The 21,237-nt window shown below is 42.5% G+C and overlaps 3 protein-coding genes and 1 pseudogene across 3 annotated transcripts; 3 read left to right on the forward strand and 1 right to left on the reverse strand.

Moving 5' to 3' along the window:
- Positions 1-956: 956 nt before the first annotated feature.
- Positions 957-4,185, forward strand: LOC142945954 (uncharacterized). The gene is made up of 7 exons (XM_076086893.1): positions 957-1,002; positions 1,144-1,485; positions 1,649-1,717; positions 1,876-1,971; positions 2,127-2,155; positions 2,273-2,285; positions 4,082-4,185. Exons 1-7 carry the CDS (start codon positions 957-959, stop codon positions 4,183-4,185), a joined length of 699 nt encoding a protein of 232 aa, XP_075943008.1.
- Positions 4,186-4,695: 510 nt separating this feature from the next.
- On the forward strand, positions 4,696-5,869 carry LOC142945955 (uncharacterized; annotated as a pseudogene).
- Positions 5,870-9,378: 3,509 nt separating this feature from the next.
- Positions 9,379-20,617, reverse strand: rbm4.3 (RNA binding motif protein 4.3). The gene is made up of 9 exons (XM_076086895.1): positions 20,486-20,617; positions 19,575-20,003; positions 18,825-19,453; positions 16,788-16,860; positions 16,568-16,583; positions 14,171-14,575; positions 11,137-11,555; positions 10,377-11,029; positions 9,379-9,978 (listed from the first exon to the last, which is right to left on the reverse strand). The coding sequence occupies exons 2-8, from the start codon at positions 19,981-19,983 to the stop codon at positions 10,398-10,400; spliced, it is 2,583 nt and encodes an 860-aa protein (XP_075943010.1). The 5' UTR covers positions 19,984-20,003; positions 20,486-20,617; the 3' UTR covers positions 9,379-9,978; positions 10,377-10,397.
- tifa (TRAF interacting protein with forkhead associated domain) lies at positions 13,471-14,987 on the forward strand. Its single transcript, XM_076087013.1, has 2 exons — positions 13,471-13,970; positions 14,064-14,987. The coding sequence occupies exon 2, from the start codon at positions 14,128-14,130 to the stop codon at positions 14,716-14,718; it is 591 nt and encodes a 196-aa protein (XP_075943128.1). The 5' UTR covers positions 13,471-13,970; positions 14,064-14,127; the 3' UTR covers positions 14,719-14,987.
- Positions 20,618-21,237: the final 620 nt, after the last annotated feature.

Genomic DNA, 21,237 nt, shown 5'->3' on the forward strand with positions numbered 1-21,237 from the left:
AATGAAAACCATAACAGAGATGGGAATGCCTTTTCAAGGAAATATATAGCAAATGGCACATTACCTCATTTAAAGACAGAACAATATTACTGGGTGGCATTCTGAATCAATGACAAAAGGCTGATTGCACTATTTATTGCCCCAACACAACTGCACAATGTTTCCTTGTCTTTATGACCCTGGTGTAATTGATGGACTATAACATGTAATCATCACCAGTCCATAGAACAACACTGAATACAACAATTTGGATGCAGACTAATGTATACTATATCACCATAATGCACCTATAGTTCATCCATCCATGGCCAAATAAGCAGGGTACTTTCAACAATGGCATGGTCGCTGTAGCATCGCAAGCACCATCCGCAAATGTTTCTAGGGAATATCAGCATCCAAACACAGCATTCACACAGCGCAGCATCCATTACTAAAGCATGGCATGTGGCCTCTACAGGATCCTCGCCAAATCCCAGCCACAATGTGTGGCAGCTACTTTCAGGGTCTCAAGTGGACTGTGCTTCCAATTCATCATCTGGTTTGACTACAGCACATACTGTACAGTATTCCCTTCAGTGGGAAATAACATCATCCATCTAAATATTACCAGGCATTAACATGTTAACTTGTTATTTCCTCAAAGAGTGTCAAGATGCTGTGAAGCTTTACATTTGACACATCTCAGCTTTTTGATGAGGTTGTGTGAATCCTTGTATATCATTATATTTTATGTACTTTGGTGTGAAGATATCTAGGATGTCATGACATTTTGTGAAAGATAACTTGTCTCGTATTCATGAGGCTGAGCGTTTGCATCAACGCTATTTTCCTGAAAGCATTAATGTGGTCAGTTTGATCAGAAAACTAAAAGTCATGCTCCGCCTCTTTACGTTGAAAGCAGCCTTACTGAAGCACAGTTCAGTTACAGATGTTGCAGAGCTTCAGTCACACGCACCATGAAGAACTTTACCTTGATAACAGCTTTAAGTCTCTGCAGCTTCTGTGAGTACAACCGCATTTATAACGTTGGTAACTTTAAACCACCACAATTGAGACTATTCACAATTCAAAAGTTTCTTTAAAAGGAAATGTTCATGTTCCTTGTGTTTAATTGAGAGTAAGTCTCTTGTTGTCTCGTTTCAGGCTGGATGTCCGTCTCAGTGTCACAGTGTCAGACTGTGGAGGTCCAGGCTGGTGGAGAAGTCACACTGCTGTCTGCCAACACTTCCACATATGATGCGATGTCATTCTGGTTCAGACTGGTGAACAGATCCAAGGCCAGCTGCATCTCTGTTATGTTCAACTCTGTTAGCAAAGCTTCATACTGTGAGGGATTTGAAAATGGAAAATTTGAAACGACAACCAACATCACCACTCTCTCTCTCAAAATCATAGAAGTGGATTTATCTGACTCTGGACTGTATTTCTGTGGAGTTTATGCTGCTGCGCGTCTAACTTTCAATGTGATACATTTAAATGTTGAAGGTAAGGTCAGTCTAAAGTCTTTTGCGTCTTTTGGTAGCCGTTGTTTGGTTAAGTCTTTTTATGCTTATATTGCAAAATGTTTAATTAGTGAATATGTTGATAATTATCAGAATTTCCATGTATGCAACACAATCACAATTGTGATGTAAATCTGCCACGTTAGAGACTGATCTCTTCATTCCATTGGAAGGCAGTGGAGAGCCACACGATGACGGGGACAGCAAGTGTAAAAGTAAGATTCTCTTAAAGAGTTTTATCATTGTGCAAACTATCAAATGTTTAAAGGTGAAACTGTTTAGCAAAATTCTGCTAGGCCCATTTTGATTGTAACCAGGTCTCAATCCTTTAAAGGCAAAATAGAGACTAACTGAATGATCTTTCTTGTTGAAGCGACAAAGCTGACGAGTGTGATCCTGGCCGGTCTGACTGTTCTCCTTGTTACGGTCATCATCGGTCTGGCTGTTAAAGTCAGGAAGCTTCAGACAGGTACTTCATGAGAGCTACTGGATCTCTTGTTTTTGGTTGATTGCTTGTATATATTCTGCATTAGTGTGTCAGTATGATGAAGAACTACAGCATTGCTTTAAAGTTTGAGGAAAGGATCGTAAATGAAGATCAAACGTATCGTCTCTTTCATTCAGCTGCCAGTGAAGAACAGCAGCAGCGTGAGGTGAATCAACTTTTATCATTTACTGTGATGTGCTTCAACACATGAGAGGTGCTGGTTTGTTTTCGTCACAAACGCAGCTATTTGACATGTGTAACAACATGTGTTCACTCTTTACAGAATCTGGACTGTGGTGAGCAGAAAGATGCAGCACTGAGTTTGTCCTCAACAACAAGGAACAGGAGGCCTGCATCAGAGAGGGAAGTGGAGACTCGTGTTCTTTATGCTGCCAGCAGCTAGACTCCGAGTGGAACCGATGCTCGTATTATATTAAACTGCTGCTGTGTTCTTTTGCGGTGGATGGGAGGAGTTTTGTTCTTGTTGAAAGAAATGTCACAAACAGAATTAAACATGTGCTTTTAATATCACGCCTCGCTGTCTTGCTAATCTTGTCTCTAACTGTCCAGATAGACGATAGCTAGATGTAGTGAGGTACACATCAGTGGACTGACAGGAACAGTGTGGTCTGAGAGCCACTGAGGTGAAAATGATGAAGTCTGTTTACTGAAATATCTGTAAGAATAAAAATCTGAAATGAGGCCGTGAGCACTGGCTGACTTTCTTCTGTCTAATAGACGAAGAGATTCAGCAAAACGTCAATGTGGAAACTTAATATTCCAATTGTGATGTCAGTCTGTTGCATTCTGATATAAAAAATATACATTATATTTTTAAGAATAGTTGATACATGTATTTTTTTCTTTTTTGTATGTATGTACTCACCGTGAGGTCACAAATAGTTTTTTTTTTATCCAAAACACTGATGCTGTCACAATTGAGGAAAAGCCAAATTTAATCCAAATGCAGACAAAGCACAGACGTGAAGCTCACAGCAACCAGGACGAACTGACAAGGAGTGTGTGGAAAAGGGACGGTCATAAACTGCAGGTCTGATGAGGAAAGTGGGAACAAGTGTGGTGTTGGGAGGGGATGTCATGTGACCAGGACTGGCAAGTTTGTCCCGGGGCATCTAGTGGATGGTCCGAGGAGGGCAGGTCTTGGGAGTGAGAGGAGAGTTCATGGTCTGGGGAGTGAGCAGGGGCTGGAGACAGGGACAGAGAGCCAGGACGGGAAAAACCACCAACCCACTAGTCTCTGACCTCCCTCTAACTTCTCAGACAGTTTAAGTGGTTTGTCATCTTCTACCTGAAAGTGGAGGATCTGAGGGTTAGGACCCTGTACTATACTCTGTGTTACTCTGTGTTGAGCATACTGCCACCAGAGAGACTCAGGACACAACTGGAACTGCAAGTCAGAGTGGAAATGATGCTTCGTCTGTATAATCATCAGCAAGAGTGACGTTGACGTATCATATTTAGTCTATAACAATGCATGTCATATTTCATAAACTAGTTGTCAGTAGTGTCTGTGTCAGCATATCAGAGAAGTCTCAACCACAGGAGGACTGTGACTTCAGCCACAAATCCTCAAAAATAATAATTAAAGTAAATAGTTTTTGTCTCCATCTCATGTTTGTTGTTGATGTCATTTTGCAACATTTGAAGACACCTTTATAACTTTCAGCAAGAAGGTTGATGCATTTTTTTCTCCGTCAGCTGCCAACTTTGTCTGAATCAATACTGTCTACGGCCTTTTAAATTGCAGTAATGTGTGTCGGCCGTTGGACGTCACGTTAGCAGCACCATGATGATGATAATCATCAGCTCAGTGATCCCCTGCTGTGAAGATGTACAGATATGTGACAGTATCACACATCTTCACAAACAAACTGCTGTTTTATTAGAAACGTAAAGCTACTACGAGGAACTTTCCTTTTCTGTTGATTTTGGCGTTCCCTGTGGACGTAAGTGGTCGTGTTTCAGAGAACCAGAGTCCATTTAGAAAAGCTCTCATTTTACTGCAGCAGGGTCTGATAGTCGGACCCTCTCAGTCCTGGTTCTGGTTCTCCCGTGCCTCCCTGTCCTCCAGTGGGCCCATCCTGTCTGGGCCTCCGTTGTGGGCTGGTTGCTGCCGGCGTCCCGCTGGAGTCTGAGCTGAGGGAGTTTCTAGTGAACCTGCACGATTTCATCTGATTTTGTCTGGAATCCGACCCGGTGGCTCCGATGACAAGTACTAAGAATAACTTTATAGAAAAAGCCAATCTTCTCACTTATGTGTCATATAGAGGCATCGGTATTAAATTGAAACTGTTTCATGATCAGTTAAAAGTTCCTCATAGTAACTTTAAGACATGCAAAAACAGCTTAAGCAGAACAAACATGTGCCCAGCACTTATGGTAAACCACTCTAGTCTGCATCTGTAGATAACACAGAAAATGTGACGTTTCTCACTGACAGAAGGCGAGAATGTTGAGCTACGTCTTAGAAGTCTGATGGTCTTTATGGTAAACACCGCCTCTTTACGTTGAAAGCAGCCTTACTGGAGCACAGCTCAGTTACAGATGTTGCGGAGCTTCAGTCACACGCACCATGAAGAACTTTACCTTGATAACAGCTTTAAGTCTCTGCAGCTTCTGTGAGTACAACCAAATTTATAACGTTGGTAACTTTAACCCACCGGAATTGAGACTGTTTGCTGATTTAAAGGTTTATTTAAAGGAAATGTTCATGTTCCTTTTGTTTATTTGAGAGTAAATCTCTTGTTGTCTCTTTCTGTTTCAGGTTCTGAGTGTCAGACTGTGGAGGTCCAGGCTGGTGGAGAAGTCACACTGCTGTGCTCCAACTTTTCAACTTCTCTTACTCAGATATTCTGGTTCAGAGTGGTCAAGGGATCCCTGCCCCGCTCCATCTCCTTCATGTACGAGCCTCTTGACACGGCTACATTCTCTGAAGGATTTAGAAATGGAGAATTTGAAATGAGATCCAACATCTCTACTGTTTCCCTCAAAATCAAACAAGTGAATTCATCCGACTCTGGACTGTATTTCTGTGGATATTACCTCAGCAAAAACCCGGTTATTGTTATTGCAACATATTTAGAGGTTCAAGGTAAGATTGTTGTAATGTTTGGTCTGTTTTTTATTGAAGTGGCATTTTAAAGGGAAACTATCAACTTCACATTTCATTTTGGTGAAATTAATAGTATTGATAATTTACATTTTTTTGTAATTCTTCCTCCTTCATAAAAACAAATCTGCCGTGCATTTTTGTCCATCAATATTAATCAGATCTCAAACACTTACAGGTTAAATATTCAGCGTCTTATTAAACAGTTTTTCTTCTAGAAGCATTTGATGAAACAGCAAAGCTGGTGAGTGTGACCCTGGCCGGTCTGACTGTTCTTCTTGTTACGGTCATCATCGGTCTGGCTGTTAAAGTGAAAAAGCTTCAGAAAGGTATAATTGTTCTTAACTTTATTGCATTTTCACATCCTTTTTTTTCCACAACTTCCTATTTACCAAAATGCATCAACAGCAACCACAACAGATTGTTTCTGTCGTTCAGCTCGTGTTGATGAACAGAATCCACGACAGACAAAGGTGATGTTTATTACGTTTCGTTCTCAGAGTTGTTTGTCTATCAGCAGGCGCCACAGTCACTTCAAATCATTCGTCAGATCACGACACTGTCTTTATCTCTTATTCACAGAACCAGGGCTCAGAGGAGCTGAACTACGCAGCAGTGACTTTTCATCCGAAAACAAAACGAGACCACCAGCCTGCATCAGAGAATGAAGAGGAGACAAATACGATCTATTCAGCCACCAGATAGACTCAGGAAGCACCTGGAACTGATGTTTTATTACCATCGTCATAGTGTCAAAGTTACTAAGAACTTAGAAGACTTTGACTTTGTGTCAGAGATTCTTGTAACAATATTCTCATTCATGCTGATTATTCATGCTCATACGCTTCTTTATCCGCTCCTAGCGTCTAGATTCTCTTATGGTTGACAGGAAGAGATAGCGCAGTATGTACCACACAGTACATCACCATCGTAACGGTGTCTGGGTCTGTATCATGAGAGCTCTCAACCTCTGAAATGGGTGAGAAGACGCTGCACAGCCTCAAATGCAACCATTCCCACTTTCACAATGTAAGCGACGGCCACACTTTACCTCAAACTTTACTCAAATGCTCATTTTCATGGCCATGTCTTATCAAGGTCGTCCACCTTTCTGACCTCTGGGTTTGGCCCAGGGTCGATCTTCTTCAAGACACAAGCCTCGTCCCACCAGCAGACGGTTATCACGACCAGAATGTGAAGCTTGGTTTGCATATCTCGGCATCTCGTGATTGGTGAAATGGTGCAACAATGGAAAATGTCGAGCTTTTGTATGAGCCCTGATCATGAAACATGTTGGAGCAGGTCGGGGAAAATGGGGTGCTGCATTACCGTCGTTGGTTCGGTTGTCGAAAGAAACTTCAGGCAGGTTCTTGATGAGTGTTGTCTTGTATTCGATTTTATTTTGGCATTCTTTTTAAAGTCAGTATTCCAAAACGTCCTGTTTACCAAAATGCATTACGAGTAACATTTTCCAGATTAAGATTTATTTAGTTTCTTTTCTTTTTGAAGTGGGGACACTCAGGCAAAAATATTGTTTTTCATGCTCTGGTCAATATTGAGATTTTGGGCACTTTTGCTTCCATTACATGTTTTCTTTCAGACTGGTGGAAAGAAAACATCCAAAATACACATTTAGGTTTTTATTTTATTACTTTGTCTTCATGAGTCTGTAGATTTCTCCTAAATAATCCATCATTTGAATGTTTACACGTACATTTTAAGAAACCTTGTAATACAAGAAATAATTGTCTTCATGTAAAAGATCAACTGGTAAGGTTTTATGGTGATATCTATTTCTTAAATACAGATAAAGGCTGTTTTCTTAAAATGAGTTTGTTTCTTATACTCTGAGCAATAAATCTCTATAAATACTCCAACCTCTCCACTTTCATTCCGATCTATATTCTCAAGGTTTTTACAGAGGGGTTTGTTCATGTATAATTCTGATTTATAGAACATTTTATTCCTACAAGTATTTTTTTCATGGCTGTTGACTGTATTTTCTGATTCATGAAGTGATGAAGAGAGATATCCAAAATGTGTTCTGTAAAATCCTTTGACTTTATATGAATAGGTCAACAAAATGAAACTAGAATGTAGAACCTGTCTTCATCTAACCTTCATATTTCAGTTCTGGAAGTGTCTGCAAACTAGCACATATTTTACAAGATAATACATAATTTGCATATGTTAATATAGATTTTCAGAAAACTTGATTCTCTCAGTGCAAGTTATAAACTGTGAAGTTTCATGGTGGTATATAACTGTTTACCCTTTTCTCCTGGGGCATCTCCCCTCACATCTTTGATTGTCAGGTGATACAATCACTACAACACTTGACTGGAGGTCTGCAGCAGTGGAGTGAGTGAAGGGGAGCACAGTGTGGTCTGAGCTCAGCTGATAGTGTTCATGCATGCAGTATAGAGGTCACGCATAAGTATTGATGCCCCGCTTGTTTTTTTTCATTGTGATAAACGGTGCCGTCAGTGAATTACAGTTAAAGTTTCAACCGCAGGAAGACCGGTGTTATGTTGAAGTCTGTACCCTTGTAGAATAGTGTCCCCCTCGTGGTGACGGTTAGGGTTAAGGGATGGTTCAGGTTTATGTCGGGGGGAAACACTTAACAGGGAAACAGTATTCAACACAACACTGGTCTTCATCATAACCAAACAAAATGAAGACCCATTGATCTTTGGAGTAATATCCATTCAAATACATTCTTCGATGATGGGATAGTTTTAACACGCCCTAACTCAATAAATGGACGTGTTTTTCTGGACTAGACATATCTTAACCAAACAACTCTACATCAGCTCTCTATAAACATGTAATCCAGCTTGTGGGGTGATAGTCTCATGTGGTCAATTACTAAAGCCACACATCAATGCTCTTATCAGGCCAGAATAAACTGCTGTGATCATGTTCACTGCGTCTGTAGATTAGGAAGACTGAAAGTAAAACATTTTAAATAGAGACCAAACTCCACCCAGACAGAACACTATATTTACAAAAAATAAAGTACATATATATTTCTATAAAAAGGCCTGCCTTCAGAAAAAGTATTTTCCATTAACAGCACTGAAACTCTTAAAGCTAATATTGAAAACGTTAACTGATCCTAAGCTGAGGGACTTCTCCATGTGCTTCTGTTCCAGGGTGAGCGTTGGAAGTACGAGTATTACGGGCCTGGGCTAGGACTGCGATAACCTAATGTTGCAGTGTTTTACAATTAAATCAACCATTCTCTCAACCAGTGTCATCCACCCTCCAGATCTACTGTGACCCTGCTTTCAAGTTAATATATTTATACTGAAGTAACATTGTGAATACACCCTCATGCAAAAGGTTTGTGGTCCAAATATTAAACTGTGGGTGGGACGAGCCAAGTCTTTACTAAAAGGAAATCACAAACAATGCATTAAAGCAGTAACAATATGCTAATCAGAACACTAGTTAGTATTACTGGCAGTACATTAGTGGACAGACACTGTTAGTGATTGAAATATTTTATTCATACAGGTCAACTTCCAAAACAGCAACTCAATGCAAAGTACTGTCAATTTGTCATCCATTGAAGTTCTTTGTGTAAAATCAGTTTATATAATAATTTCATTGATAATTGATTTTTACAACAGTTTATAAATGTATGTCTGCAAGACAAAGTGTAGAATGTTCTTTTTTGTCATATATATATATATATATATATATAGGCTATAAAGAGATGTACAGCTGAGTGGATAGCTGTGTGTCGACTGTTAATAATAATCTAGAAAGGTAAATGTGAGCGTGCGCTGTCTGTAGTACTTCCTGCTTCAGTAGTCCTCGAGGCCCTCGACTTACCTGTTCACTCTGAAGGTCTCCAGCAGCCTTTGATGTCATCTCACCCCCGAGTCAAGATAAACTAGTCCCAGTTACACAACCTCACCTGGTGGAGAACGGCAGGACTGTGTTGCGGCCTTCTTCACTTAAGCCCTAATGTGAGCCAGTCTCAATTTTGGCACTAAAAGGGGAAAAGTTAAACGGTGCGCTGGGGAATGAGGAAAGCTGGAGCATTCCAGACAAGACCAGGAGAGATGTTGTTTAGATCAGCGGAACGATTTGAACTAGTTTGTTGTACGAGATATCACAAATAAACGTAGAATGATTTAATATAGGCGATGATCCTTTCGAAGATGTTAGATTGTTCGAATCAATTCAAGCGGTTACACTGAGGGTTTTTTTAGCGCTGGGCATGAGTTTGGGCACATCCGAGAACAACATTACTGCACAAATCCGTTTATTAAAAACAAGTTCGACAATGGACAGGTACATGTGAACGCTTTGCGGTAACCGTCCTATTAACGGCTACTTTCTACATTTGTCAAACCCATACGTCTTAGCAGTTTGAATTTTCACAGCAACGCCACATGGCGGTTTTGTTTTCGATGGGAAAGCGTAACAATGGAACCAACGTGCAGATTAGATTTAATACCATGATTTAGTTCAGCTAAATCTACAGTCACAAGTATCGCCTAGACTGCTGCTGAAGTGGTCAGCTTTCTAAGGTCACACACAACATCAGTACACTAATTTTTTTTTTTAACGTAAATGTACAAAATAAAAAAAAACGCCTAATTCAGACGTCAAGCATAAAAAAATACTACAGCACAATGACAAACTAAAACAATCAGAGGGGGGGGGGGGAAACGAGTAAAAACTGTCCCAAATTAATAAAAAACAAAAAAACAGACGTGGGCGTCGGTAATTCGGTTCCTCCTGTGAGCATCGCAGTGGAACGCAACGCGCTCAGCCACAGACAGGGAGAGGATAGTGTCACGTGCATCAGGAGGCGGCGAGCGGCGACGCAGTTGACGACGATCCTGAAAAAAGAGCAAATGACACAAATGAACTGTCTGCAACTGTTGATGCAAAGCACGTTGTTCCATCTCAACTATCTGCTTGTGGAGTTCTGCATCGAGTCCCGTTCAGCCAGAGATCCCAGGTCGAAAGCTTGTATTTGTCGGATTACGCCACACATTTAGAATTAATATTATTTTCTTAAGTTTAGCTGAACTCCAGGTGAGTGCACAGACGTGCATTGCCAACGCATTTACAACTTGTTGAATAGCACTTCGTACGCATGCTTTTTCAAACCTTGTTTTTCCCCCACAACAGCTGGAGCGTGCAGGACAAGTGACAAGCTGCCTCTGCCTTTACAGGGACGAATGGCAGTTTCGGAGAAGATATGAACACCAGTCTACCTCAGACCTATTCTCACCTTCACGTGCCTGGGCCTTGCTTAATAAGCGTAGCGTGCAGGTGGTGGCGGAGGCAGCCGTTCTGCGTAGGGGTCCCTGGCGCGTGGAACTCCGTATCCCGGGACCCGGGAAACCGGAGAGAGTCGAGAGCGCTCGTAGGAGTAGCCATTATTAGCGGGCGGCATTGGCGCGCTGGGCACCCTCCTTAGGGGACTGCGATCACGGGCGTAGTACGAGGACGGGGGTGGTGGGAGGGGACGACGCTCATACGGGTCAAGCGACGAGGGCATAAGACGGTCTCGGACGACGGCTGAGGGGGGAGGGGGAGGAGGAGGGGCGCCAGCACGCTGGTCCTCGTAGGCGGCCATGCCATACGGACGGGCTCTGTACTTCTCATAGTAATCTACGACGTTGTATCGCTCCCTCTCACCCTCGTAGGGACGTTCGGGATAAACTGCTCGTCTAGGGGGAGGGGGTGGCAGAGGAGGGGCGGGGTAACCTGGGGGCATATGGCTGAGGCGGCCTCTCATGTAGCTGGGCGGGGGAGGCTCATGCCTCTCTCCCGGGTAGCGAGGGGGCCAATAGCCACCCCTGTCTGGGGGAGGAGGAGGGTAGTCATCACGCTCATCGTGTCTGGGACGGCTCTTAGAAATCTGGACATGGATGCGTTTGCCTAAATACAAAAAAAAAAAACACAGATAAAAGAAAAAAAAAAACATTGGTTTAATAAGTTAAAAGGACCACAGCGTTACTTATTTTACTTCATGACTGTTTTCTTACCTTGAAATTCAGTATTGTCCAGGCCCTTGATGGCATCCATGGCCTCGTCAGAGTTGGACATGTGTACAAAAGCAAAATTCTTGACTACAGCAGACTCCGTGACTGAGCCGTACTCTTCAAAGAGAGCACGGAGCTCGTCGTCAGCGCCCTTTTCTACGTTAGCTACGTGCAGTTTGACTGAGCCCTGGTTCTTCCCGTGGCTGGCCTCCACGTTGATCGGTGTGCCGTGAAGCTTGTAGAGGTGCAAAGTCTTAATGGCTTTGGTGGCGGCCTTGCGGTCATCCATGTGGATGAAGGCGTAGTTCTTGATGATGGCACATTCTGTGACTGTGCCGTGCTCGGTAAAGAGTGCCTTGATTTCCTCCTGGTCTGCCTCTCGGGGCAGGTTTCCCACAAAGATCTTCACCATTGTTGAAGATCTGTTTCAGAGCAAATGAGAGAAAATTTTATATTTATGGTTGGGGAGCGTAAAAACGAACATATTAAAAAATTGCACCCACAATGTTTGAACATTCAGCGTTGTGGTATAAAGTGAAATGACAGCTAATTGTATACCTAAATCATTTTCTCTGATACTGAATTGAATTAAACGGGCCTGTTCATTGCAAAATGGCGGACGTCAGTTTAACTAACGCTGCAGGTAACTAGCCTCAATTTACGGATTTTAACACAAGTTATCAAACGTTAATTTATTTTGATATCAAAACGTTTCGATTGTTATTATCGCTATAATGCTAATGTGTGGAATTCCCAGACCTTGGTTAAGCTAATTAGCTCGTGCTAGCTGTTAGCTTGGCAGTGGAGCCACGGTATCACACAAAGCACCGCTGTCCATACTAACGTATAGCGGTGAGCTGAATAACATTCACAGGTTAGTATATGTTACGGTTTTTTTAGTGCAGCGAATTGTATATATCAACACACATGTGTGTACATTTAACTTTACCTTTATATCGGGCGGCCTCGACAAATAATTCAAACCGCTTTCGAGAGTTTTCCTTACACCGATTCGACTTCCGCTTAGCTTTTCTCCGCTGTGCGACATCCTACCCTACTGCTATAATCGAAGACCCGCCCTACTCTGCCTCTGATTGGCTAAAACTCGTTGCCTTCCTCGGTTAGATTGGTTAGGTTCAGGGTAAATACATCAGGGTAAGCCAATCGCGAGGCAGAGTGGGGCGGGAGATTCCTTCTTCTTCGTCTGTTTTGTCGTATTTATGTGGAACACAACCAACCCATAACAACACCGCCACCCACTGTCGTTTAATGGACATTGTCAATAAAAGTTTTACTACCGTATCAGCCTTATTACGATATAGATAACATGCTATGGATTTTAGACACAAATAGTCTACCCTGTGCTTATCGAATGACTATGCGTCACATATATGTTTCCCTAATTCTGTATGTAATAGAAAGTTAAGAACGAGCCAATAAAACATGTTATGCCCTAGTTTATTATCAGAGTGACAATAGTGAGTGAATGATTAACAACATTTTTTTACCAAAAAATGCTGTTAATCATTCACTCTGTATCGTACTTTTTACTACTTTATTAGCTTACCTGGAACTAAACGAATGGAAGTTAGAAATACCTTCTGGTAATCAATCGCCCTGTGTTTATATGTAACACTAGTTTTATTTATGTATTTATTTAAATCTACTTTTAACCTGTAAAGTCAGTTATGTATGTTTTTCTTTTTTTCCGTGTTGTTCCTTACTGTTATGGTGTCTATTTTGTTTTTATTATAATTACTTCTATTGTTTCTGTTTTTACCATGTAAAGTTTCTTTGAGTACCTTTCAAAGCGCTATACAAATAAAATGTATTATTATTATTTTTACAGCAGAGCTTATAGTTTCCCTGTATGGTTGGTAATGTTGCAATGTTTTTTTTCTGAAGATGTGGTAAGAAAAAGGTCGACCGTGTATATAAACTGAAACTGCAGTCTCCCTTTCTCTTTCTGTGTCGTAATGCTACGTTCAAGCGCTGATCTTAAAATTGTATGTTAGAGAACAGCGGTGTTTTTGATTAGTGCACTCAAAAAATGAGCATTGTAATCAACAATTAGTCTATTAAACACCAGAGAATGATGAAATCTGCATAATTCAATCAGAACTCAAGGTTGCATCTGCATATTAGCTCACTCTTTCAGTCCGAACAGCCAGAACCTCAAATGACTTCAAATGATACAAAACAGATAAATCAGCTAATTCCCTTTCAAAAGTTTGAAAGGGTTAATTGTTGCCGTTTAGCCTAATAAAAAACGATTAATTTATAATCAAATGAATCATTAATTGTCTGTTAATCAGTTAACTGATTGATTCATACACTTAAGTGTAGCCAATGACCTATGGAGTGAATTGTTTCAACTTTTTCATTTGCCAAAAATATTTGTGAATTCAGCTGGTGGTCGACATAACTTGCAGTTGCGTGTTAAATGTGCTACTAGAGTGAAGAAATGGCTAAACGTTCTTATTTCTTCTCCAAGTGTTGGACAGAAATTCCATGTCCACATTCTGTTAACAAAATTAAATTAAAATCCATATTTTTTGCCCCTCTTTTCACAACTGCTTTTCCTCGTACACAATTTTCAACAATGATTTTTTTTTTTTCCCAGATTTGCACGTGAAGGCAGCATCGTGCTGGGTCTTGTGAGAGTGACGAAACTCAGAAGAGGAAGACAGCAGCTTGAAAACAAAGAGCAGTTGAAGGAAGTCTCTCTCAGCAGCAGCACCGTTAGTCTCCTCTGAGTGATTCGCTGTGTGTTATCTAGCTTCTCTGTGGACGGAGTCGAAGCGTCTTCTACATTAAAGTAGAACCTCAACATTCAGGTAACACACAAGTAATGTTTCTTTACATTAGTTTGGACTGGTAAATACATCATCTCACTGGATTCCTAATATGTTCTTCTTTTGTCCCAGCAGCCTTTCATCACAGAAGGTCAATAGGTCAATCTGGTCCTGATTCCCTTCAGGAGCTTTTTCTTCCATGATGAATGTGTCCCAGACGATGGAGACAGAGGAGGACCTGCTGACGTGCCTCCACATCAAGCTTCACCACCCTCAGCAGAGCTGTAAGGGCCTTTACGGGCTGCTTCCTCTGGGGACCAGGAGCAGATGCTCGGCGGATGACCCCCTCAGGCTGGGACGTGACGCCCAGGCATGCACCTTCGCCCTGGTCGACGTCCGGGTGTCCCGCAAACAGCTGGCCCTCCACGCCTACCGCACGCCGCAGAGCCCAGACATGCTGTTCACCATCCAGAACCTGAGCCAGAGGGGGCGGCTGTCGGTGAACAGCTCCGAGCTGGGCTACCTGGAGAGGACGGATCTCCCGGACAAGGCCCTGGTCCGCTTCGGGGAGTATGAGATGCTGATCATCCGTGAGTCCGGCGAGGCCAAGGGGAGCTTCGAGGTGGACTTTGAGGTGCTGGGAGTGCCTCCGTCCAGGGAGACGTGCACAGGTGTGCCCAGTATGACACCCGTCGTGGAGACAGGCTCACGTGTGATGGACAGTTTCCCAGGAGAACTCAGAGTCGGCCTGCTTGGCCCCCTTGAGAGTGATGAGACGTGTTATTCGTGATGTTGCGACTTTTTACTTTGTCATTGGCTTGCATATAGATACTGTGGTTACTGTGTGGTTGTTCCATTAGAGGATGAATCCCTCTTTGTAATGTGAAATCATAGCATTATTTTGCATATATACTGTAAATATATTACGCTGTGTCTATAGATCAAAAAGCTGTGATCTTGATGTATCAGCTACTTTTAAAGAGCAAATGCTGTAACTTCTTGAAGCTGTTCCGTTTCTACATTTTCAACTTGAGCACATTAAATTGTCTTTTTGTTAAACGCTGTTCATCAGCCACAGATTTGATAATCTGGCGTCTAACTTTTCAGAAACAGGTTTGTTCAGATTTGTTTGAGGTAAAAGTTCTCAATCAAAACGCACACCTCTCTTTGCATCAAACTCTTGGAAACTTGTGCACGTTCGGTCTCACTCAGCGGTGGAAGATGCATTGAGTATTCCTTTCAGTAAAACCTCCCATATAATGTAGGATTAGGTAGATTATTACTGGCACATTCATTTGAAAGCAGTATTGTAATATTATTTTGGTCGTATGTAACGATAGCTTCCAAATAAATGTAGTGGAGTAAAATGTAAATTTAAAAGTAAAACGTAGTGGAATTAAGTATAACGTTGCGTGACTAAAGTACGAGTACCACAACAGTGTACTTAAGTACTTGGTTACTCTCCACCACTTATTTCAGAGCAGGCTGCACAGACATGTTAATCAGTTTCAGCGTGACATGATGTACAGATGGGAGTCAGTTTCGGGAAAACCTGTTTGCTATTTTTTTTAAATCGTCTTAGAACAAAGTCCAGTCTCACTGAACAATCTTTAATCTTTTATATAATTTACAAGCAGGGCAGCAACGGGAGATCTTTATCTCCTCCTGGGAGCAGACGAGCGTGGTTATTGTAGTTGGTAACAGCAGCAGGCTTCAGGAAGGACAAGAGTCATATCAGGTATCACGGTGGAGGGTTTTCATGCAGGCAGCGTACACCGATCCAGGAAGCCCTATAAAAGCTTTATAAAAGGACCTCTGATCAACACGGTGACGACACTCCAAACACCACACAGGACTTTCCGAAACTCGAGTCCAGCAAGAAGGGAGGGTGCTTAAAAGAAGAAGCCTCATTTCAACTCAAATAACTTCAGTGAGCAAACAAACCCCCCTAAAAAAGGAACAGAGAAAATGAGAAATCTGGGAGGACTTTCTTTCAGTTTCCCTTTGAGACATTTACAGATTCATTCGTCTTGTTTTAACTTTAGTATCTATCCATCCATAGCTGCTTACTTGTCCAGGATGGAAGATATCCCTTTTTATCTGGGAATGATAAAGCACTTTACATTGTGATAAACTCTGTCAGTATATCATCCATTTTACATTGAGGGAAAGTAGAACTGTGTTGCTACATTCTTTAAAGCAAGATGGTTTGAATAAAACAGTCAACTTTGAGAAAACAAACATGTTTATTTACTTAGGTTCATCATGTTTGAACTTTTCATACTGAATACCACAATGTATCTATATTAAAAATAAAATGACAATGTATTAAAAAAAGTCTGATCAAAAAATCAAGTGCTACAAACATTTGTATGCAATTGCCTTTATACAGTAACCTAAAATAAATGATGTTTTAGTATCATAAATAGTTTATGGACATAAATATAAAGATAATTGAAAAACAACTTCTTTGTAAATAGGTCATGCATGCATTTAAGTAAACTAATATGGTTGAGCCATATCTCAATTTCATCAGTTTGGTAGAGAGGGTTGGTTAGAGGGACCCCCGTCAGTTTGAGGTGTCTCAGGTCAATAAGAATCAACACAAGATGTGACCCGTAGGACTGATCTGAACTCACTCCTCGGCGTCATCAACTGTAGACAAAAAAGATGACAGTGCAGGTTTTCAGAGGACTGGACATTCCCTCCAGATCCCCAACCGACGGACCAAACTTCCACTGCGGGACAAAACGCACTTCCTGTAAACGAAAACGGAAGACACCTTCACTTCCAGCTCACAGAACTGACAGGTCTGTTGAGGAATTCATAGTGAACTCTTGCTGCTTTACCTTTAACTACCTGGACGTCTGGTCCCATCTCTTCCCAGCTCGTAGCGTTCAGAGAAGATGGTTACAGCAGGCAGAGCAGAGACCTGGAGACAGAGATCCCACTCAACACATCTTTCATCATTACTTCATACCCAGGATCACTTGTTAACAACGGAAAAATAAAAATACATTTTACGCTTTTTTGCAAGTTAAGTTTTATGGGAACACTGCAGTATGAATGCAAAAACACAAGAGGGAGCCATTAGACACGTGCATCTCATTAATAAGTGTTTCAGTACCAGTTTAAAGGGGGCCTACCTCTGTTCCACTGGATGCTGCACATCTTCCGAGGAGGACTTACCATGAGCGGGCCTCTCCTGCATTGAGTCTAACAACCTACAAAGAGCAAAAATACTAAGAACACCAACACTGCATGCCATTTGTGGTATAAATATATAGCTGAGGCTAAAGACAATAACTGAAAGTGGGACTGATATGTAGTGTGAGCTCAATGACAGAGAAAATGAAAGATGCAAATCAAGACTAGAGAGCAATTGTCGCAAGACGACAGAAAGTTCAGCCGTCGCAAAGCTCGGGTGATTTTTGTTCTACTTCTAGGAGAACCACTGATCGGCTTGACACACGGTAGGCAGCGGTTGCTGAGGACAGAGGCAGCCAGGGACAGAGACGATGCGCGGCAGCAGGCGGACGCGGTGTGGAAACATCGCGGGGCAGAAACTTTTGGAGGGTCACAGAGAGAATCAAAATCTACTTTTTCTACTTTCAATGACTGGAGGAAGAAGGGATGAATTTAACCTTCGTCAACGTCAGGGAACAGCTGCTCGGAAATGTTGTTCCCCCCTCACTTTGCATCACAAGCTCGGGTGCTCTGGTGAACGTGAAGCATTACCAGATTTTAATGGAAAGCAGTTTTTGGGTTTCAAAAAACAGATCTCACGCGTTTTCCAGCATTTTCACTGGAACGGAACAGGGCACACAAAGCATCACCCACCATGTGTCAAGAGGAGAACTCTGAGGTGCGTTAAGAGTTTAACGGCTGGGTATTCTAAGTATAACTGGTCTGGTGAATGGCGGCTGCCTGCCGGGTCAGACTAAAAAGGCCTAAACTCAACGAGGAAGAATTTGACAGTTAAAACGGAGTTTTTGGTTTGATTCGTTTATTAAAAAGCCTTCAAATGAAAAGCAACTTGTAAAGTAAATAAAATCATACATAAGGGTGCTATAGATTCTATTTCCGCAAAAAAAGAGAACACAAAGTTTAAAAAGAACAAAACCACACTGGAACTTTTGACTCGTCATGCCTCTACACTGAATTATTTAGAAAAATATTTAGATTTGTGTGACTTCCCTTGTTATGAAATGATGACTGTTTACCAGAGGCCATGTCTATTTCGAAAGAGTGAAGAGCAGAGGGATTTTGGCCATTAACAGTACTGCGTCTCACTGAAATACACTAAGCACCTAAACCAGCATCCTATTCTGCAAAACACTTGAAGGATTTGAACAATAAAACAAGCAAGAGGAACAGAAGAATGAACAGCTCAGAAAAATACGTGAACGGTAGACATGGAATCATGTTTTTAAAATATGGGGCTGTCTGCAATACAGTATCTTCCAGTAAGTCTCAGGCGAACGCAACGCAATCCGCCATAGACGAGGGGGATGTATAGCGCCACGTACATCAGCAGACGACGATCTTGTCATATTCTAAACCTGGAAAGAGAGCACACCACACATGTCAAGGAGCGGGTTTTAGTCAGGATTCGCGCAAGGCTGATCTTTGCTGTTAAAGCAACAATATATTAGGATTCTATCAGCAATGTTAAGTCGTATATTGATCTCTTGGCTGGACTAGATCTGCAAGAATTAAGAGCTCTGGCTGATGGTGATGGGTTCAAACGTGATTCTATTTCAACTTAATTCAGCTCGATTCAATTTAGGTACATATTTAGATGCGTTATCAGGCCTACTTCTTATTAATGTGATTCATTATGTCAGGAACCATCCACTCTCTGTTCTCACCTTGAATTACACTCTCGTGGGCTTAATAGCCTGCATATCGAGGTGGTGGTGGCGGCGGCGGCGCCCCCTCTGAGTAGGGGTCCCTGGGTCGGGGAGTCCCGTACATCGGCGCAGCATACATCGGAGCCCTGGACAGCGGGGAGAGCCGGGACCGCTCGTAGGGGTACCCGTTACCAGCCGACATCGCGGGCGGAGGGGGGGCTCGCCTGATGGGGCTTCGGTCCCTGGTCATGTAGGAGGGCGGAGCCGGTGGGGGGCGCTCGTATGGGTTATGGCCCCCCATTCCGAGGCGCTCCCTAACCAGGGCCGAGGGAGGAGGCGGAGGAGGGGGGTTGGCACCGGAGCGCCTGTCGTCGTAGCCCCCCACGCTGTAAGGACGGGCTCTGTATTTCTCATAGTAATCGACCATCCCGTAGGCTTCTCGCTCGCCGTAGCCACGGTCGGGATACGCCGCTCGTCTCGGGGGAGGGGGCGGCGGAGGCAGCGGCGGAGGAGCGTACGCGGACATGCGCTCTCTGTAGGGAGGCTCGGGCCTCTCCCCTGGGTAGCGAGGAGGATAATAGCCGCCTCTGCTTGGCGGAGGCGGATAGTCCTCCTCCTCGTCGGGCCCACCTCTGGGTCTGCTTTTTGATACCTGAACGTGTATGCGCTTTCCTGAGAGAGAGAAAATCAATGTCCCTCAAATCTAAAAAAGGCAGAATATGAACAAGTATGGACACCCCAAAAAAAACTTCCAATCCTTTCATTCATGGAGTAGAATATCAAATGTACGTACCTTGAAAGTCTGTGTTATCCAGGCCCTTTATGGCATCCATGGCCTCATCAGAATTGGCCATGTGTACGAAGGCAAAGTTCTTGATAATGGCGCACTCTTTGACTGTGCCGTACTCCTCAAACAGCTCCCGGAGCTCATCATCAAAGCCCTTTTCTACATTGGCTATGTGGAGCTTCACGGGGCCCTGGTTCTTCCCTCTGCTGGGCTCCACGTTGATGGGTCTGCCGTCCAGCTTATAGAGATGGAGCTCACGGATGGCTTTGGTGGCTGACTTTCGGTCGTCCATATGGACAAAAGCATAGTTTTTGAACTTGGCACTTTCTGTCACTGTGCCAAACGGGGTAAACAGAGCTTCGACGTCTTCCTTCCCAGTGTTCTGGGACAGGTTCCCAATGAAAATCTTGACCATGGTTGCTCCAGTGTACTTTTCTAAAAGAGGGATAAACAGCATGAGACAACACAGGCCACCATGTAGTAGGAGCAAGTAAGCAGTGAGAGAGCGAATGGTGGATCCGTAACGTCATTATCAGGAAATAGACAGCTTGTAATCGAGACGACATGCGGGCTAAAACAATAAACTATAGTAACCTTTGTCCTTATCAAACTTTAACCGTTATTATAGAAGCTGAACGACTTTACTCACAGCCAACTTATTCAAAAAGCTTAAGTTGAAGAAGTTTTCGTGTTTTCACTTCCTGGTCAGGGAGCTGCTAGCCAGGCTCGGTTCTTTTGAATGGTTTCTATTAGCATGCTAGCATTAGCTCAGTTAGCCATTTTGTCTCATGTGAACGTAACCAAATACAATGCAGTTCAGCCATTGGTATTGTATGCAGTTACGGTTGAAAACATGTGAAACAACAGTGGTAATAAAAGAGACGAAGAGAGAAAGGCGTATATACGAAACTACTCACATCTTGCTTCTGTTCGGCGCCACAACGAAGTCGAAACTCCCCAGGATATGATTCAGTGGATTACCAGCTGGCGATAAACGCACACGTAGGAATCTGATTGGTGGATTGACGTGTCGCTCAAAACCAACGGACTGTGATTGGGTAAAGACAAGAAGGGTCGTTTTTATGCGGAAAAGGCGTTTCATCATGGCGGCTCGCTCGAAAAGTTTGCTTTCAACTTTTTCAAACTTTGTGCATAAATCATGTATTATCGTGCTTTCGTTTTTCTTGTTGTGATTCCACATAGCATGTGAATCTATAATTTGATTGACGCCATATACTTATTTTCTTTACGTTTTGTCACGTTACATAAATATCTACTGCACATAAGAAGTGCGAGGACTGGACCATCATGTAGTTGTGCAGTGGAGAATCAATGACAACTTACCTTTTACACTAATAAAAAGCGCATGGTTGAAAGAAACGAGTGACAATCGTGATGACACTTATAGTATGATTAGATTTCTGTGTATATATTATAAGTGCTGGAATATCTTTTGTAACATGGTATTGGCTTACAGAAGGTCAGTGTGGTAAAGTGATACTTCTCTCCGTCTTATCAACATCTCAACTTCTAGTGAGCGAATGGAACTTCATTGAAATGCAAAGTTAGATTAGTGCTGGGTTTCTTTCAAGTTAGGTTTCTGCAGCTTAATGCACTTTACTGAATGCCCTCCTTCACAAAATACACTAGAGCTACAGTATATTCCTGC

This window comes from Anarhichas minor, unplaced genomic scaffold (genome assembly GCF_050575085.1).
Source record: "Anarhichas minor isolate MPS153535 unplaced genomic scaffold, ASM5057508v1 ptg000009l, whole genome shotgun sequence".
Classification (NCBI taxonomy): Eukaryota; Metazoa; Chordata; class Actinopteri; order Perciformes; family Anarhichadidae; genus Anarhichas; species Anarhichas minor.

Bases quoted from the DNA above. Each gene is read 5' to 3' on its own strand.
- LOC142945954 (XM_076086893.1), top strand. From the start codon at position 957: ATGAAGAACTTTACCTTGATAACAGCTTTAAGTCTCTGCAGCTTCT. The intron at 1,003-1,143 runs GTGAGTACAACC...GTCTCGTTTCAG, and splicing joins TTTAAGTCTCTGCAGCTTCT to GCTGGATGTCCGTCTCAGTG. The intron at 1,486-1,648 runs GTAAGGTCAGTC...CTGCCACGTTAG, and splicing joins GATACATTTAAATGTTGAAG to AGACTGATCTCTTCATTCCA.
- tifa (XM_076087013.1), top strand. From the start codon at position 14,128: ATGATGAATGTGTCCCAGACGATGGAGACAGAGGAGGACCTGCTGACG.
- rbm4.3 (XM_076086895.1), bottom strand. From the start codon at position 19,983: ATGGTCAAGATTTTCATTGGGAACCTGTCCCAGAACACTGGGAAGGAA. The intron at 19,454-19,574 runs GTACGTACATTT...TCTCTCTCTCAG, and splicing joins GGATAACACAGACTTTCAAG to GAAAGCGCATACACGTTCAG. The intron at 16,861-18,824 runs TAAGCCCACGAG...CTCTGTCTCCAG, and splicing joins CACCTCGATATGCAGGCTAT to GTCTCTGCTCTGCCTGCTGT.